At 38.3% G+C, this 21,003-nt stretch overlaps 1 protein-coding gene across 2 annotated transcripts in view; it reads left to right on the forward strand.

Annotated features, from left to right (window-relative positions):
• Positions 1–21,003, forward strand: part of RasGAP1 (Ras GTPase activating protein 1) — a 39,019-nt gene that overhangs the window by 13,017 nt on the left and 4,999 nt on the right. For both annotated transcript variants that reach the window (XR_012721186.1, XM_075303380.1), the window contains 3 exons: positions 1,890–3,733; positions 14,706–14,980; positions 15,359–15,557. Coding sequence is in view for 1 of the 2 variants with exons in the window: in XM_075303380.1 (XP_075159495.1) it covers positions 1,890–3,733; positions 14,706–14,980; positions 15,359–15,557 (2,318 nt within the window). In the remaining variant the exon portion in view is untranslated. The remainder of the gene's footprint in view (positions 1–1,889; positions 3,734–14,705; positions 14,981–15,358; positions 15,558–21,003) is intronic.

Here is a 21,003-nt window from a genome sequence, read left to right on the forward strand (position 1 = left end):
AATTAAAAATAAATCTCAAGCTTAACAAACTATTGATAGTTTTTCTTCTACAACTGCTAAATTAGGATCACCATCACCACTTTCTTCATCTTCAAGGAGGACACTCAAGAACTCTTCAATTTCAAGCTCATTCATTTGTCCTCTCAAACATTCACGTAAATAAAATCTATATATGTCTAAGCTCCATATTCTGTCACATTTTTTTTTTTTTTTTTTTTTTTGACACTAAAAGATTTACAATAGTTACTGATCACCACTATATGATTTTGGAAGGAACCAGAAAATAACTTCATACGATCGCTATAAATTTTAGCACAGAAATACAAGTATTTACCAAAAATTTTCTAGTTCTTGCTTTTTTTTGTTCGTTGCAATGAAAAACACGAAACACCTTGTAAGGGAGATGAAAAAATCTACATACTATGTCGAGATATAGTTATATGGAGTCCTAAAATGACCCCAACGTGTTATGTGTAGACACCTACAATAAAAAGTCTTACAAATTTAATTGATTCAGTAGATTTTATGTTCCACCAGTAAGAAATGTGGTGATGATAAATACTATTTGGATCATCAAATGACCCCAACATAATAGCAGCGTTAATAAAATATATTAATATTAAAGAAAAATTCCCTCGAATCTTATTAAATTATAAATTTAAAAAAGTTCGTTATCAGCTTCGTCTGGGTCGAATGTCCCTTGTATTACAATGGACTGAATAGTCTTAGTGGGCCTGAACCCCACCATCCACTTCGGTCGAGCTCGAGTGTTTATGTGCGTAAACATACCCATAGCAATAGGAAAACACATGTTTACGGGTATATCATAGGGGAAGACATAATACAAATTAAAATTTTTTCTAATTTCTTAGTGAAAAATGGGATGGGATTGGTAAACATTGGCAACCCGTCACGTGGAAATTATTTTATCTTCACATAATTAATACAACGTGGAATATTAAAAAATCATGATATCGTGACATCAAAAACAAGTGAAGAGGGCTTTTTGCAGACAAGAAAAATATTTCTCCTACCGCTATGGTTATGTTTACACAGTATCTTCTCTCCCAATAGGGTTTGCGAACTAATGCACTAATACTACGTTCGCACTAGGCACGAAATCTCGCTATTTAGAACTCAAATCTCTTTACAAATCTCAAGTGTTCGGACTGGCAAAATAACAAGATTTCGTTGATTTGAGGATTTAACAGCTGTTTGTAAATATATCAATACAAACACAAACCCCTATGTGCACACGCCCATTCATACAGAAGGAAAATTGGGGCAGGGTTGCAAAAAGCGCATTTTTAGTACTAAAACCACAGTTGTACAAGGCAGTATAGGGGATTGTGAAAGAGATTTTGTTGAAATCCTCTACGAGCCAGCTGATATTTGCCCATTGCAAATATACTGAGATCTAGGAGGATTTCGGCCAAAATCCTCGTTTACGAGCATTTCGTGTCTAGCGCGAACGTAGTATAACTTATAATACGATGTTCCACAGAGTGGTACAGGGAATAAAAACGATGTTAATCTGACCGTAGTTACAATACCTTTGCAGACCTAAAACAAAAAGTTTCCCATATCAAACCGTTAAGCAAAAATAAAGTGACTATTTCAGATTTTGGCCTTTCTTTTTAATACAATATTTATATATTATTGATATATTGTCAAAATAAATATTTAGGAATATGTTAAAAACTTCCATATTTATACGTCAGCCGCGATATATGATATCCTGAAATATCAATTGTAGGAAAAGTTCTAAGTTCAAATTGAAAAATTGCACTACCGAATTAAATAGGTTTCATTGTTTGTGTTTCGCATCGCACTGTTAATCCATGTTGATTGGTGAAGAATTTGATGATGTTTTTCTTCGTCTTTTATAGGAGAAGCGAAAAACCTAAGCAGTCGAAATGCGGCAAATACAAGTTGTAGCACACAGGGAACGAGAGATGTGTACTGTACAATCGCATTGGACCAGGAAGAAATCTGTCGAACACCAACCATAGAACGTACCCTATCTCCGTTTTTTGGCGAAGAGTATCAATTTAAAATACCACGACGGTTTCGGTATCTCTCTGTATATGTTTGGGATAGGGACCGGCATATGAAACAAGATAAACCAATAGGCAAAATTGCCATCAAGCGTGAAGAATTACATATGTACAATCACAAGGATCACTGGTTCTCGCTGAGACCAGTCGATTCAGATTCTGAAGTGCAGGGAATGGCTCACATCGAAGTACAATTTGAAGAAACACCAGCGCAAATACATGAACAACGCATAAATCTGCTGCGACCAAGCGATTATGATCGCAATAATAGTGATATAATCGAGGATCTTGTACAACAGCACCAATCCCTGCAGAACGACTATAAAGAGAATAGTGAACTGAGCAATATACAACGAAACAATACAAATAAGCACAAAAGTATTGGAGCCGTTTTTGGTCATCATCATCACCACCAAAATATGGAAGAAGGTACAAGTTGGAAGAATTCAACAATACCCGGATCGACGAATGGAAAGCATTCTCGCGTCACAATACGAATTCCGGAATGTGTTGACTTACCGAAAAAGAATGGAACGTGCGATCCATATGTTGTGTGCACGGCCATGTATTCCAACAAACGCCAGATATCGAAACGCACAAAACTGCGCAAGAAGACAGTAAACCCCGAATTTGATGACGTCATTAGTTTCGATCTCGTTATTGATAATGATTCGTCAACTTCAACGAAATCATCACAGTACGATTCAAGTGGCGGTGGCACAATAAACTCGAACAAAGCCTATACAATATATCCTGTTGGGGGAGCGGACTTGTGTGAGATAACCGTATCGGTGTGGCATGATGCTTCGGGAATGTCTGACAAAGTTTTTCTAGGCGAGGTCAAACTTCCTATGCGCAATAAACAACAGCAATCGTCGTTGCAGCCTTCAGCTTGGTATTACCTTCAGCCGAGATCGCTAAGTTCATCAATACGATCAGCTAATCCATCGGCACGATCATGTGCGACTCCGCCCGGTACGCGACTCAGTGGTGATAGTACCATTGGTTCACTTCGCTTGAAAATACTGTATACTGCGGATCATGTATTCCCACTTGCCACTTATGATGATCTTATGAATCTGTTGTTAGAATCGGTGGACCAGAGGCCCATTACATTGTCTTCGGTGTTCATTTTGGGAGAACTCGTATCGTGTAAAACGGATGTGTCACAACCATTGGTGCGCCTTTTTACACACACCGGTCGTATTGCCGGTATCATTAAGGCGTTAGCTGATCATGAGATCTCAAATTTAACTGATCCGACGACAATTTTTCGCGGAAATACTTTGGTTTCGAAAATGATGGATGAGGCAATGCGTTTATCAGGTCTGCACTACCTACATCAAACATTAAGGCCTGTACTTGCACAAATACTCGCAGAAAAAAAGCCCTGCGAAATTGATCCGTCCAAAGTAAAAGACCGTTCTGCGGTCGATACAAATTTACACCATCTGCAGGATTATGTGGAGAGAGTATTCGATGCAATCACCAAGAGTGCTGTACGATGTCCCAAAGTATTGTGCCAAATTTTCCATGACTTGCGAGAATGTGCTGGTCGTCATTTCCCTCATAATCGCGAAGTTCGCTATTCTGTTGTGTCGGGGTTTATATTTCTGCGCTTTTTCGCACCCGCAATTCTTGGACCGAAATTGTTTGACTTAACAACGGAGCCATTGGTGAGTTAATGCAGAAAATAGTTTCTTCATATTTTTATATAAAATGTTTACAAATTTAAAGAAACAAAACACCACTTTAAAGGTTTTTAAGTTTGATTCTTAAATTAGAGATTGACTTTGCCAAAGTGTCTTATAATTGAAGCAGTAGTTTGGCCAATAAAAAAGTGTAAGGATTTTCTGTGTTTTTTAAAGAATGTAGTCTTCGAAACAAACTACTGTCGTTTAAGCTACCCTGTTCTTGGAAAAAATGGTGGAGGGGGAGAATAATAAAATAAAAAAGTTTGCAGAATTAAATTTTGTTCGTTAATTTTAGACAAATATACAACGCATGGAAAAAAGTGCAGTGATACACGCTGAATCTATATGAAATTCCTCATTATTTAAAGCCATTTAATACCCTTCACTCTGACTAAACGTTAAGAACGGAGTTTTGCCTTTGAAATTGAATTATGTTTGAGAAATCTTAACGGATAAGTTATTAATATAATAAAATATATAATCTTGGATATAAATGATCGGATGTTTATTTCATAATCAAAAGCAACGTATGTCAGCTGTGTTATATCAATGATAGCTTTACGAATTCTAACTTTGAGGTCAACGAAAGCTGTATATAACTCCGTACTTAATAACAGGGAATGAAATATTTAACAATAATTCAATAAATTTTTTGCGGCCTATTTGAATTGCAGACTGCAAAACACAAAAACTTTTTTAAAATTTAAATTTCTGAGTAAGATCAATAATTTCAGAAGAGAAGAAAATAGAGTCGAGTTGTACTAGTTGGCATGGGAGAAATATAAAAATAGTAAATATAAAAATAGTGGCCACATTTTGACACCCTGTAGACAACCAAAAAGTATACCTACGAGGGCGGTTCGGAAACTTCTTAGCCTATCAATGAAAGAGAATAGTTAGTTTTTCAAAAATATTTTTATTTTTCAATATAATCTCCTGAAACTTCAATACACTTAGTCCACTTTTCTAGCAATTCTATCCCTTGATTAAAATAGTTTTCCTCAAGGTCTTCAAAATAGTGGTTTACAACTGTAATTGCGTCTTAATTTCAGGTAAAACGCTTGCTAGCAAGAATTTTTTTAGATTTGGGAACAAGTAAAAGTCACTGGGAGCTAAATCAAGAGAATAGGGTGGGTGGTCAAGCAACTCGTACTTTAATTCGTTGATTTTAGTCATTGTTAAAACACTCTTGTGTGCTGGTGCGTAGTCTTGATGAAAAATATTTTTTTTTTGTGTTGTAAGCCAGGACGTTTTTCTCGAATTTGTACATTTGATTGATCCAAAAGGTTGCAATAGTACTCTGAATTTATTGTTTTACCCTTTTGCAGATAGTCAATCAATAAAATACCTTTGAAGTCCCAAAAAACCGTTGTCATAACCTTACCAGCCGATTGAATTGTTTTTGCCTTCTTTGGGGCACTTCCTCCAGCTTCAGTCCATTGTTTCTTTTGTCTCTGGAGTATAGTGGTGGATCCATGTCTCATCAACAGTTATGAAACGACGCTTAAAATCCATTTTATTTCGCTTAAAACGATCCAATCAAGCTTGAGAAATATTCATTCTTATGCGTTTTTGATCGACTGTTAACAAATCCGGCACCCATCTTGCAGAAAGCTTTTTCATCTGTAGTTCTTCATGCATAATATTGATATTAGCAATTTCACGCATTTTTTAATTCGTCGATCATTTAATACCATATCATGCACTTTGTCTACAATTTCTGTTGTTGTTGCTGTTTTTGGACGTCCACTACGTGGTTCATCTTCAATGCTTGTAGGACCACGTTTAAATTCAGCAACCCAATTTTTTTTACTGTTGCATATGAAGTATCAGTATCAAATAACACATTCAACATATCATTATGAATTTCTTGTCGCGATAAACATTTTTTATGTAAATGTTTAAGACAGTACGCATTTCTAATTTTTCCATTGTAAACAAATTGCGGATGCGTCTTTTTTGAACACCTGTTTCTACATATATGAAGGAGTTGCCAGATCGAAACAAAATTTAACATGTGTTCATAACAGAGATGGAAGTTTCCAAAACACTTAACTTTTTTCTGTTTATACCGCGCTTTTTGTGCTAGGCTAAGAAGTTTCCGAACTGCCCTCGTATATACCCAGTAAAAACTTGTTAACCACATTTCATTACAAGTTGCATTATCAGTACTAAAAATGTCACTACGCGTTGAGTTATGGCTAACAATAATGACAGTAATAAATACTTCCTGGTAGTGTTTATGATTCTCAAAATGCAGTGAATTTGACCAGTAATGATTTAATGAAATGGAATAATTTATGGCATAATTAAGTATAATAATTGACATTGTTAAGCATTTAAACAAAAAAAGAATAAATGTAAATGTAAAGGCAATTCTGCCTATCAGGCAGCGACCCGTTATAGCAGATATCAGGAGTGGTATCTGACGTCTTGAGAACACTAGCATATCTAGTGTGCGGTTCATGTTTAAATGGGGCCATATTTGCTTGGCGTCGTTACAACCCCTTGCAATTCTCCCATCGAACATTTGCCTTCATGGCAGCCTTCTCAGTAGGAGCAGTAGGAGCTTGCAGGTAGCCAGAGACATACCAACAGATTCCAGTTCCCCTGGAATATGTAAGGTAGTTCTTAGCCTTGCTAACTCATCTGCTTGACAGTTCCCCGGTATGTTCCTATGGCCAGGCACCCACATTAGGTGAATATTGTACTGCTCAGCCATCTCGTTGAGAGATTTGCGGCAGTCGATGGCCGTTTTCGAGTAAAGGAACACAGAGTCCAAGGATTTTATTGCAGGTTGACTGTCTGAGTATATATTAATGCCAACAATTTTTGGAACATTACTTCTCAGCCAATTCGCTACCTCTTTTATTGCTAATATTTCAGCCTGAAAAACACTACAGTGATCAGGTAATCTTTTCGCTATTCGAAGTTCCAGATCTTTAGAATATACTCCGAAAACCACTTGTCCGTCCAATTTGGAGCCATCAGTGTAGAAATCTATATATCTTTTATTCCCCGGGGTCTGTGTACACCACGCCTCACTGTTGGGAACTAGAGTTTCAATCTTTTTGTCGAAAAGTGGTTTCGCCAGAATGTAATCCACTACGTTAGGCACTTCTGGCATTACTTTGAGGACCGAACTGTGACCGTACATTTTTTCCAACCACAGCGATAGCTCGCGCAACCGCACAGCCGTTGTTGCAGCTGACTGTTTGGCCAAAATGTCTAAAGGCAATAGATGCAGCATGGCATTAAGGGAATTTGTTTCTGTCTTACTGAATGCGCCTGAGATACACAAGCACGCCATACGCTGAACTTTATCTAGACCTGTCGGATGCTGAAGTGCCGGCCACCAGACTACAACACCATATAGCATTATAGGTCTAACCACTGCCGTGTATAGCCAATGCACAATTTTCGGGGTTTGTCCCCACTTTTTTCCTGTTGCCTTTTTGCACGAGTACAAAGCTACCGTGGCTTTCCTCGCCCTTTCTTCAATATTAAGCCTAAAGTCCAGCTTCCTGTCCAGAATAACGCCAAGGTATTTTGCACACTCACCAAAGGGAATTTCAATACCTACCCCCTAAGGATATGGGCTTAACTGTGGGAGTTTTGCGATCTTTGCAGTACATGACTAATTCTGTATAACATCTCTGATTGTGGATGGGAATTTTCCCCTGACTGCTAGGGCCACATCGTCTGCGTATGCCACCACTTTTATCCTTTCTTTTTCTTGGGAAACCAGAGGGTTGTTTATAGCAACATTCCAAAGAAGAGGTGATAGCACTCCTCCTTGGGGAGTTCCTCTGTTCACATACCTTTGTATGTTTGCTTGTCCTAGTGTGGCTGAAATACGTCTCTTCATTAGAAGTTCGTCTAACAGCCTATGTATACATGGATCAACATTCAGAGTTGTCAGTCCATTTAATATCGAGCTCGGATGGATGTTATTGAATGCCCCCTCGATGTATAGAAACGCCACGATTGTGTATTCATTCGCAAAGCGGTCTCAGTAGACCTGCCCTTCCGGTATGCATGCTGTCATTTCGAGAGCAAACTTGAATCGAGCTATTTCTAAGATAAATGTCTATCATCCTCTCCAGAGTCTTAAGTAGGAATGAGGATAAGCTGATTGGTCGGAAATTCTTCGCACTCGAGTAAAAGGCTTTTCCTGCTTTAGGTATGAAAACGACTTTTGTTTCCCTCCACTTTTCTGGAATATATGCTAAGTTTATACATCCTTTATATATCACCGTCAACCAATGGATAATTCTGTCAGTCACTGCTTGTAACTCCGCCGGAGTAATTCCATCAGGTCCGGGGGATTTGAATGACCCAAAGTTATTTAACGCCCATTTTATTCTAGATCCCGATACAAGTTCCTCGATAGGACATGACCGCTGAGCCACTGTAGCACCGCCAGAACATGGTCCTACCAGGAAAATGTGTGTCCAATAGTACCTCCAGTGTCTCCTCACTGGACGTTGTCCAATTGCCCTCCGATGTTTTAATGAAACCTGGAGCGGAGTTACTGGATGCTAGTACCTTCCGTAGTCTGGAAGCCTCGGACATATTCTCAATACTGCTGCAGTAAACATTCCAAGAGTTATGCTGAGCCTTTCTCAGTTCTCGCTTGTATCCTTTCAGATTCTTCTTGTAAGTGTCCCAATCCTCAGGAGCTCTGGTGGACTTTGCTTTTTTAAAGAGCTTCCTGTAGGATTTCCTCACCATGGTGGTCGATTTTTCCCCCCTTGTCTTCCCTCTAGGGCATGCAGCTTTCAGTGAGATGTTGAAGGCCTTAGTAATCCGCTCCACTGCGTGTTCGATATCTTGCACAGTGCTCATATTTGTCTCTGGTATTTCCGGTACCATCATATTGAACGATTCCCTATACCTCTTCATATCAGCTTACCTAACATTTGGCGGAAATATGGTCTTTGAAGTACGAACAGCCAATCTGAAACTGATGTAGCGATGATCTGAGAAGCTTTGTTCCCTCAAAACTAGCCACTCAGATAGCTTATCAATGTGACGTCCAAAACCTCTTGCCTGTTTTTGGTGACGAAGGTTGGTGCATCGCCCTTATTGCAAACTACCAGGTTACTACGCAAAATAAACTCTATTAGCGACTCTCCCCTTGCATTAGTATCACTACTTCCCCAAATACTATGAAGTGCATTTGCATCGCATCCCATAATGAGTTTTGTCTTTGTTTTCAGTGACTCCTCAACTAAGGTCTTAACGGCACATGGAGACATCTCCATATCATGTCCCGTGTAGACCGAAGATTTTTTTTATTGAACGGTCCCATAGCCCACTTTCCCGCCCCTTCCGATCGTGAGGGCCTCGTCCCCATGACGTAGGGACAGCGTACACACCATGATCCGGACCATGGCGGGGTGGAGGCAGAGGGATTTGACCAGCTACAGAGAAGGACTCATCAGCCGGGTATATTAAAACACAAGATTAAATATTAGGTTATTCAATAAAACTAATGTATTAGTTATCCAAATATGTTAGTGTCAACTAGATGATAGATTGAATTAAAAATAATGCAAGGTTAGGTTAGGTTAGGTTAGGTTAAAGTGGCAGCCCGATTAAGATTCAGCTCACTTAGACTATTCAGTCCATTGTGATACCACATTAACTAAAAGTACCTATTACATATGGGCACTTCTAGTTTTAACCGTTGAACCTTCTCGATTATTTTCTTCTGTTGAACCAACCAGATTGTTCCAAAAATTAGCAGACTGCTTAAGTTAACGTTTTCCAGGTCCGCTAGTAATCTGAAGCTATATGCCCCTAAAATTTGCTTACGCCTTACACAAAATGCAGGACACTCACACAAGAGGTGTTTTATTGATTCCTTTTCCTCCGCATCATGACAGCTCATACAATAGTCATTATACTTCGCACCAATAGTTTTTGCAAAATCGCCTATCAGGCAGCGACCCGTTATAGCAGATATCAGGAGTGATATCTGGCGTCTCGAGAACACTAGCATATCTAGTGTGCGGTTTAAGTTTAAATGGGGCCATATTTGCTTGGTGTCGTTACAACCCTTACAATTCTCCCATCGAACATTTGCCATCATGACAGCCTTCTCACGCTGTAAGAGCTTGCAGGTAGCCAGAGGCACACCAACAGATTCTAGTTCCCCTGGAATATGTAAGGTAGTTCCTAGCCTTGCTAGCTCATCTGCTTCGCAGTTCCCCGGTATGTTCCTGTGGCCAGGCACCCATATTAGGTGAATATTGTGCTGCTCAGCATCTCATTGAGAGATTTGCGGCAGTCGATGGCCGTTTTCGAGTTGAGGAACACAGAGTCCAAGGATTTTATTGCAGGTTGACTGTCTGAGTATATATTAATGCCAATATTGCTTGGAGCATTACTTCTCAGCCAATTCACCACTTCTCTTATTGCTAATATTTCAGCCTGAAAAACACTACAGTGATCAGGTAATCTTTTCGCTATTCGAAGTTCCAGATCTTTAGAATATACTCCGAAACCCACTTGGCCATCCAATTTGGAGCCATCAGTGTAGAAATCTATATATCTTTTATTCCCCGGGGTCCGTGTACACCACGCCTCACTGTTGGGAATTAGAGTCTCAAACTTTTTGTCGAAAAGTGGACTCGCCAAAGTGTAATCCACTACGTTAGGCACATCTGGCATTATTTTGAGGACCGAACTGTAACCGTAACTTTTTTCCGACCACAGCGATAGCTCGCGCAACCGCACAGCCGTTGTTGCTGCTGACTGTTTGGCCAAAATGTCTAAAGGCAATAGATGCAGTATGACATTAAGGGAGTTTGTTCCTGTCTTGCTGAATGCACCTGAGATACACAAGCACGCCATACGCTGAACTTTGTCTAAACTTGTCGGCTGGTGAAGTGCCGGCCACCAGACTACAACACCATATAGCATTATAGGTCTAACCACTGCCGTGTATAGCCAATGTACAATTTTTGGTTTTAGTCCCCAATTTTTCCCTATTGCCTTTTTGCACGAGTATAAAGCTACCGTTGCTTTCCTCGCCCTTTCTTCAATATTAAGCTTAAAGTTCAGCTTCCTGTCCAAAATAACGCCAAGGTATTTTGCACACTCCCTAAAGGGAATTTCAATACCCCCTAAGGAAATGGACCTAACCGTGGGAGTTTTGCGATCTTTGCAGTACATGACTATTTCTGTCTTTGCAGGATTTACCCCAAGACCATTATCTTTCGCCCATTTCTCAGTCATCCGGAGGGCTCTCTGTATAATATCTCTAACTGTTGATGGGTATTTTCCCCTGACTGCTAGCGCCACATCATCTGCGTATGCCACCACTTGTATCCTTTCTTTTTCTAGGGAAACCAGAAGGTCGTTTATAGCAACATTCCAAAGAAGAGGTGATAGAACTCCTCCTTGAGGAGTGCCTCTGTTCACATACCTTTGTATGTTTGCTTGTCCTAGTGTGGCTGAAATGCGTCCCTTCCTTAGAAGTTCGTCTAACAGCCTAAGTATACCTGGATCAACATTCAGAGTTGTCAGTCCATTTAATATCGAGCTCGGATGGACGTTATTGAACGCCCCTTCGATGTCTAGAAATGCCACGATTGTGTGTTCTTTGACAGATAGTGAGCTTTCAATAAAGCTGACTAGTTCATGTAATGCGGTCTCAGTAGACCTGCCTTTCGAGTATGCATGTTGTCGTTTCGAGAGCAAACTTGAATCGACGCTAGTTCTAAGATAAATATCTATCATCCTCTCCAGAGTCTTAAGTAGGAATGATGATAAGCTGATTGGTCGGAAATCCTTCGCTTTCGAGTGAGAGGCTTTTCCCGCTTTAGGTATGAAAACGACTTTTGATTCTCTCCACTTTCGTGGAATATATGCTAAGATGATACATCCTATATATATCGCCGACAACCAGGGGATAATTCTGTCAGCCACCGCTTTTAACTCCGCCGGAGTAATTCCATCAGGTCCGGGGGATTTGAATGATCCAAAGCTATTTAACGCCCATTTTATTCTAGATTCTGATACAATTTCCTCGATAGGAAACGACCGCTGAGCCACTGTGGCACCGCCAGTGCATGGTTCAACCGTCTGATTTCCGGGAAAATGTGTGTCCAATAGTACCTCCAGCGTCTCCTCACTGGACGTTGTCCAATTGCCCTCCGATGTTTTAATGAAACCTGGAGCGGAGCTCGTGGATGCTAGCCTCGGACGTATTCTCAATGCTGCTGCAGTAATCATTCCAAGAGTTATGCTGAGCCTTTCTCAGTTCTCGCTTGTATCCTCTCAGATTCTTCTTGTAAGCGTCCCAATCCACAGGAGCTCTGGTGGACTTTGCTTTGTTAAAGAGCTTCCTGCACGATTTCCTCATATTACCTAACTCCGTAGACCACCATGGTGGTCGATTTTTCCCCCTTGGCTTCCCTTTAGGGCATGCAGCTTTCAGTGAAATGTTGAAGGCCTTAGTAATCCTCTCCACTGCGTGTTCGATAACTTGCACAGTGCTCATATTTGTCTCTGGTATTCCGGTATCATCATATTGAACGATTCCCTATACCTATTCCAGTCAGCTTTCCTAACATTTGGCGGAAATATGGTCTTGGTGGTATGAACATCAAATTTGAAACTGATGTAGCGATTATCTGAGAAGCTGTGTTCACTTAAAACATGCCACTCAGATATCATTTCATTCAGTTCTTGCGAGGCCAAGGTGATGTCCAAAACCTCTTGCCTGTTTTTAGTGACAAAGGTTGGGGCATCTCCCTTGTTGCAAACTACCAGATTAGTACGCAAAATAAACTCTATTAGCGACTCTCCCCTTGCATTAGTAGCACTACTTCCTCATATACTATGATGCGCATTCGCATCGCATCCCATAATGAGTTTCGTCTTTGTTTTCAGTGACTCCTCAACTAAGGTCTTAACGGCATCATGTCCCATATAGACCGAAGATACCCAATATTTGCATTTGGCTATTTCTAAATTGGCAACGACAGTGTCTGCATTGCACATTGAAGGAAGCAGAAACAAGTTAAGCTCGTTTTTAGCAATTATACAGGCTCGAATTACATCATTACCAGTATACTGCAATAGTTTGAACCCCGGAGTACTTAATTCACATATTTTGTTTCTATAAACATATGGTTCTTGAATAAGAACTATGTCTATGTCCCCTTTCATCAGGAGAACTTTTAAGGCAGCACATGCAGCCTTACAATGATGAAGATTTATCTGGAGGATCCGTAGAACCATCCAAATTTTCAACCACCGTCACATCAGCCGCTTATCTCTAGACTGGCTACGACAGTGTCTGCATTGCTTAATGAAGGAAGCAGAAACAAGTTTAGTTCGTTCTTAGCAATTATACATGCTTGATTTGTATCTTTACCGGTACTATGCAAAAGTTTGAAACCCGGAGTGCTTAATTCACAGATCTTATTCTTATATATGTATGGTTCTTGAATAAGAACTATATCTATGTCTCCTTTCATCAGGAGAACTTTTAAGGCAGCACAAGCGGCTTTACAATGGTGCAGATTTATCTGGAGGAACCGTAGAACCATCCAAATTTTCAACCACCGTCACATCAGCCGCTTCAATTAAGTCATCAAGGGCTTCCTCTTCACAGAAACATTACAATCGGTGAGAGAATTATTTTCGAGATTTGGGTACCTGGTTTATTTTTTAAACATTGCTACATCTAGGAATTAGTGATTAAATAATAGATAATCATATAATTTAAATCCAATACTTATTTGGGGGCCGAATATAGTCTTAGAATGAAGGACTTTCCACCTACACACAAATAAAAATATCTGATTCAATAACGAAATTAATAGATTCAATTACGTTTTTTATTTGAAATGTCTTCAATCACAGAAATGATAGTATCAATTAAAAAATTAATTGAAAGTCAATTAAAAATTTGTTAATTCAATTAAATTTGTAATCAAATATTTTTTAAAACTCAAGACATTAATTGGAAAAATTTTCGTGATTTTTTTTTTGTGTAGGACATGCGTACACAGAAAATAATATCACCAAAATATTTCCAATTAAAAAGTTGATTGAAGTTGAAAATTTTTTTTCAATTAATAAATGAATTGATACAATTAACTTTTTAATCAAAATCGGAAGGCTAGATCATTTAAAAAAGTGATAGATATCTTTAACTAAAAATTTATTTCAAACATTCAATTCTTTAATCAAACTAAAAAATTAAGAAAGTAATTGAAAATAGTTACGTTTTTAATGCAAAAATATTTGAGTTTGCAACCAATTTTTAATTGATTCGATTAAAATATTAATTGAAATTTTCTAATGAAATCAATTAATTTTTTAATCAAGTATTTGTAATGTTCAATTAAAGCTGTGATTGATACTATCATTTTCGTGAAGACATTTAAATTAAAAAATTAATTGGATCAATTAATTTCGTGATTGAATCAGAAAAAAATGTTTTGTGTGTATGTAAATGTGGATACTACGTTTCGAGTAGCCTTACCTACAACATTACCGGGTAATAAGAGTTTTTGCTGGGTTATTAGAGTTTTTACGTTGAGATTATTTGTAAATGGAGATTTAAGATACCTATGCCGAATTAAGAACTCAAATCAGCCGTTAACATTTTATTATAAACGGTCGGCATTTTAATAACTTGTACGATTTTCTTATTGACCGCGAAACAATTAGAACATTTTATTTGATATGTCACTAATTAATGAAAGAGGTGAGAATAATTGCAACTGATACTTCAGGCCTTATATCTACTCAAATATGATGGCATCCTTATATCTGTTCAGACCTAATATCACAGTTTTTTTAAAGAAATTGTCTGCAATTTGATTGGCTACCATCACGACTTTAAAATTGTTATATAGTTGTTTGTAAAAGAGTAGATGAATAAATAAAGAAAAATAATATTTGTCATTTTCAAATTTTCTTCTTCAAGGATTGCCAAACCAATCGCACTTTAACACTGATATCGAAAACAATTCAGTCATTGGGCAATTTAGTAAGTTCTCGTTCGTCGCAGCAGCCGTGCAAAGAAGAATACACCGGTCAGTTATACAAAAAATTTTGCACAGAGAAGCATGTAGATGCAGTGAAAGCATTTCTCGAAAATATATCAACACCCTGTATAGATGATAATGGATCAACTGCAGAGTCTGGTAGCCTATTTCCAGTAGGTGAAAACAGTCTGGAGCCGGTTTTGCTTAAGGAAGGGTAAGAGTCATCGACATTAGTTTGCTTTTCTAGTAGCCCTTGAAAACAGCTTACCACAATCATTTAATGTATCTCTTCCTTTCTTACATTTCCCACATTGCATAACCACATCCCTAACACACGTATATATGTACACCTATATCACGATTGTATCCTGCTTGTGATAATAAAACATAATGCTTTCAAAACATCCACACACTCATGCTCACACAAAATCACTACTCTGTTTATATCCTTTTATATACCTTTACTAACTGAAGCGAGGGGTAAGGCATCTATATTTTTTGCAATAGTATATGTTAGCACTGCATATATTATTATCAACATCATTGTATAGAATAATTATATTGATTTCGAAATGCATTTTTTCTTTATCAGTATGATGACCAAATATCCACAGTGCCGGAAACGATTTGGACGACGACCATTTAAGCAACGCTATTTTCGTTTAACAACTCAATCACTGTGCTACTCCAAATCGAAGGGTAAACATCCAATCTGTGATATACCTTTGTCAGAAATTGAACGTGTCGAACAATTAAATGAGAAGAGTTTCAAAATGCAAAATTGTTTTAAGGTGAGTTCAAGCATAATTGTGTGCCTCAAAATCAAGGCAATAAATAAAATAAATAAAATATAAATATAAATTTAGGAAGGTACTTTCATGGTATCAGGCGATTATAATTTCTTTATTGCAGGCAGAATTTTGGTAGTCAGTATTTGTTTATATTAAAATATATTTTGACAGAGGCGTAGCTAAAGTGGGTTTAGGGGGTCTTCATCTCCCCCTACTAAATACCATGAAAGCAATACTCGAAACTATTCAATTTGCTTCAAAATGGTGGAACAAAATTGAGCTTTTTTGTGTTGATTTGAAATTTATAGCAAATTTTTAGTAACTTGAGGTCGCTGAAATCTGCACTTGTTTTTTTTTTCTATCAGCTCGAGATATACCGTTATGTTCAAAATTAAGGCACTTCCGCTACATATATTGAAATAACTTTAAAACGGTTGAAAATTGAAAATTTTAACAAACAATTTTTTGTTCTTTAAAAATTCCTAAAAAATAAAAATGGGACAAAAATCACAGTTTTGGTCCAGAAACAGTTAGATAAATATATTTCGAATAAAATGAGCTTCATTTCATTACAATCGATGCATAACTTTTGATTTTGTTCACGATTTACCGAATTAATATAAATCGCGATTTCCATACAAAAATAACATTTTATTTTTTTTTTTTATAAACGAAATAAATTTTGTAGCAATTGGACTCAATAAACGTTTTTTGTTAAATAAATTAAGCATACTCCTAAGTGGTAAACACGCACTCAGTTTTGCTCCCCACTGTAAACATACATAAATTTCCAGATTTCCTTTGTTTTATTTTTTCCCCACATGTTGAACAATGCTTCAATTATACTGACAATCAAAGTGATAAAATGGCGACTGACATTATTGTTTCTGTACCTTCCTTAATATACCTTGCCTCAAAATTTAGTTCGCCAATCTCATATTTTGGTAAATATCTATAACAATAAATAGCAACCTTAGTTTTGCAAATAAGGATCCAATCATATTTAGCTTTGTAAAACTGTCATTTTTTAGTTCCATATTGGTGTTAGTCGAAAAATGTAATATATGTATGTACACCAATATTAGGTTATATTTATGGTCTCTGATCTTGATTTTTATACATGATGGAATTAATCTACCGCTTTTTATTTTATGTTTATCTGACCACAAAATGTTTAAAAATGTTTATGATTCATTGCAATGTTTGTTCGATATATTGTGGTCTAATACTCTATTTTATTTTGGGAACTCGGTTAGTGACCACATTAATTAAAAAATGAATTAAACTTTCATGATATGAACAATCAATTGATATATGTATGTACATTCTACAATAGAAACTATGTATTATGGGCCTATATTCTTAATTGAATAGGATGTCTCGAAAGTCGCCCAAAATGACTGTGGATAAATATCTCAAGAGTTATGTTGTTGTAACAATATTTTGTGATTTCATCCATTTTTGTTCTATGCTTTGGTATATCAGCTGGTATCCGGATCAAGATTCTCTGCGACTAGGATGGGGTGTGTCCAGAGCGATTTGGTGATGAGGTGGTGGGTAGGGTTATCTCTGTAAGGTTGCAGATGGGACACAAGTCAGCTACCCTGCTATCAATTACTGATAGGTAGGACTGAGGCGGCTGCACTTGCTTGATCTTAGTTGGACCAAATTGGTCTGCCGCGGGAGGTCTCTTTCTTCCGGTACAATGGGCGGTGGTCGAGCTCCAAGAACAAGTTAACCTTGTGGCTTCCCACCGTTTCAGCTACAATTTCCCCATGATTCCTGTTGAGACCTGTATGGTATGCTGACTGGTCTAGAGGCTCTATTTTGTAACGCTTGATCTCGCGCTCTAGAAGGTCAAAATCAAACCCTATGTGGATTGCTACTGGGATAACAACTTAGGAGATACTGCTTTGACAACATGTAATTTTGTCTTCGCACGGGGATGACCTAGGTCTCCACATTAAGCTGTTCCAGGAATGTACTGTGGAGACATCCTGTCGCAGTTCGAAGGGCAGTATTCTGTCAGGTCTGTATGTTTTTTCCACCTAGGCGCTGCATAGTTTACCACTAGGGCTGTCATCCGGGATAAATAAATTAATCCCGAACCCCGGATTTTTTATCGGGATCCCGAAAAACTAATTCCAATTTGTTAAATTTGTGGCTTTTCAGCATTATTTATTAATAAATTGGAGTCTTCATTCAGTGCAAACGGTCCATAGATATCATACCCGACAAATTGAGTTAATAAACATTTATGGTACACCTTGAGTAAGAATTTATTATATATGAGGTATACTATAAAAGGCACAATTTCATCAAAAATTGAAGTAAACGATAAGGTCATCCTTTGAACAATGAGTTCATGTGAAATGGAATTCGTGCCACATAAATAAAAAGCAATGATATAAGGTCCTTCGACAATATGACAAGATCGTTTATTTGATAAAATTTGGATGCCTTTATATTTATAAGAAGTTACTTAAAACGATGAAATACAAAAGGATTAACACAAGTGTACAGAAATATACCTAATCTAATCAAAATCCTTAAAATACTCTCCTGAGTAAGATAGCGATATGAAATTGTTTTTCAATTTAGTTTTGTCATATTTTTTTGTTTTTCTTTTCATCATATTGTTGAGTTGGACTAAGTGTTCGTTAAGTATGATAGCAATTTGAAATTGCATTTTGATTTACTCTTATGTTGGGTGACACCGTGGTGCAATGGTTAGTATGCCCGTCTTGCATACACAGGGTCGTAGGTTCAAACCCAGTTTCGACCAAACACAAAAAACTTTTTCTGCGGTGGATTAGCCCACCTCAGTAATGCTGGTGACATTTCTGAGTGTTTCAAAACTTTTCTAAGAGGTTTCACTGCAATGTGGAACGCCGTTCGGACTCGGCTATAAAAAGGAGGTCCTTTGTCATTGAGCTTAACATAGAATCGGGCAGCACTCAGTGATAAGAGAGAAGTTCACAATAGACTGAATAGGCAGCCCGATATGTACAACAATTAATGTTTAATTGTTGTACATATCGTTTAATGTACAACAATTTTTGGCGATGTAGATTGTTGTTACTTAAAATATTTAATATTTAAATTCTATAGCTTGAAATCCCGGGATTTATAAAAATCGCCCCGAATGACAGCCACTGCCACATCAGTGTACATGTTGTTATTTTTGTCTGTCGCCACTAAATGCTACATATTCTGTTTGTCGATATCATCGATTATTGTCGACATATATTGATATTCCTGGAAACTTTTTTCGTCACCACTCATCACCAATTTGGTGATCAATTTTTAGAGAAGTCTTTTAGACTTTAGCGATCGAAAAGTTAACTATTCAATTCATTTTATCTACTGAACATATTATTTGAACTTATTGAAGTTTCTGTTCTATACAGGGCTTCTGGCATAATTGGCTGGTAAATCCTTGACTAAAAGAGTTTCCTTCACGAAATTTAAATGATCCTTGATTGTTGATTTCACTGTCGTTGCCGTATATGATTTTGGAAGCTTTTACTATCCTCATTTTTTTCCCGCGTCAAACTTATTATATAATATTCTGGATTTTCCGACCCAGATTTACATTACAACAACTTGCATTATTACAACTTGGTGGGAAATGATATAAGGCAATAATTGAAAAAAGTTTATTTTCTTTAAAATTAACTATTAAAGAAAGGTTACCGTGAAAAATGACATAATAAAACAACCGTAAGGATAGAAAAGTCGGAACATTGAATCAGCTAATCAACTTTTTGTCAAAAATTCGAAGCAAAGTCTAGAATTGACTTTTAATGATTTATAGTGCACTTGCGGCAACGGGAACACCGCTTAACGTGGACTCGTTTTTTCCTAACACTACCTACTCCGTAAGGTTAACAAACGTGAAAGCTCTATAACATAAACAAATTTTTTGTTTGACATAAAATGTTAGGCAACACTGAAATACATGAAATTCACAATGCCAAATACAATTTCAAATTCAGCCTTACATGTCATTTCGACATATATCAATAGGGGACTTAATCAGCCCAAGCCGTGTCATAGGACGGTCCTTGTGGCGCATGTCCTATCGAAAGCGTTCGATACGGTCAACCATACCACATTATTCGAGGACACGTCCCTACCGGCAGGAACGAAGCGTTGGGTTCTGAATTATATGTATGGACGCCAGTCGTACGTGGAATTCAGGGACAAGAAGTCAAAACCCCGTAGAGTTAAACAGGGAGTTCCCCAGGGCGGGGTGATATCTCCGACACTGTTTAACCTCTACCTGTCCTCGATTCCACCCCCTCCTGACGGCGTCGAGATTGTGTATTATGCGGACAATTGCACAATCATGGCATCCGGGCCCATTGTTGATGACATTTGCGATCGATTAAATGTCTACCTCGCTTATCTTACCAGTTATTTCACTGCAAGAATTTGAGGATATCTCCCACCAAATCCTCAGCCACACTATTCACTACATGGACGGCGGAAGTACGCAGGCAGTTGAATGTTAGAGTCGATGGCGAAACAATTCCGACAACAAATTACCCCAAGATTCTCGGGGTCACATTCGACAGCCTTTATAAGTCGTCCGCCCATGCCACCGCAATTTGTGATAAGCTCCGCGGTTGTTGTTGTTGTTGTAACAGTTTATTGTGATTTCATCCATTGTTATGTTATACGCTTTGGTACTTCAGCTTGTGGCCAGATCGAGGAACTCTGCGACTAAGGTGGGGTGCGACCAGAGTGACCTGGCGGTAAGTCGGGTTGGTTTAGCTTGGCAAGAGAAAAGATGACGCGTGTCGTGTGGCCCTAGGTTGCAAATTGGACATACGTCAGCTACGCTGCTACCAATCACTGAAAAAGAGGAATTGAGGCGGCTGCACTTGCCTGATCTTAACTGGGCTAAAACTACCCTAGTCTGCCGTGGGAGGTCTCTTTCCTCTGGTGCTATGGGCGGTGGACGAACTCCGAGAACAGGATTAACCTTGTAGCTTCTCACCGCTTCAGCTACAGTATCCTCATGAATCCTGTTCAAACCTGCCTGGTACGCTGCTTGATCTAGAGGTTCTCTTTTGTAGCGCTGGATCTCGCGCTCTAGATTATGTATATCAACCCTTACGTTCCTGGGTGGTGGTTGATGATTACTGCGATAACAACCCAGGAGATACTGCTTTGACAACGTGTAGTTGTCACATAGTTTACCACTGACCGGCCAATTGCCTTATAGGTAGTTAACAAGGTTTCCTTGTCCGCACCACAAGTGCTGCCGGCAAGCGACTTGAGGACCTTGTTTCTACCACGGAGCTTATTACAAATTGCAGTGGCATGGACAGACGGCCTGAAAAGGCTGTCGAATGTGACCCCAAGAATCTTGGGGTAATTTGTGGTCGAAATTATTTCGCCATCGACACTAATATTCAACTGCCTGCGCACTTCTGCT

This window comes from Haematobia irritans, chromosome 4 (genome assembly GCF_050003625.1).
Source record: "Haematobia irritans isolate KBUSLIRL chromosome 4, ASM5000362v1, whole genome shotgun sequence".
NCBI classification, from domain to species: domain Eukaryota; kingdom Metazoa; phylum Arthropoda; class Insecta; order Diptera; family Muscidae; genus Haematobia; species Haematobia irritans.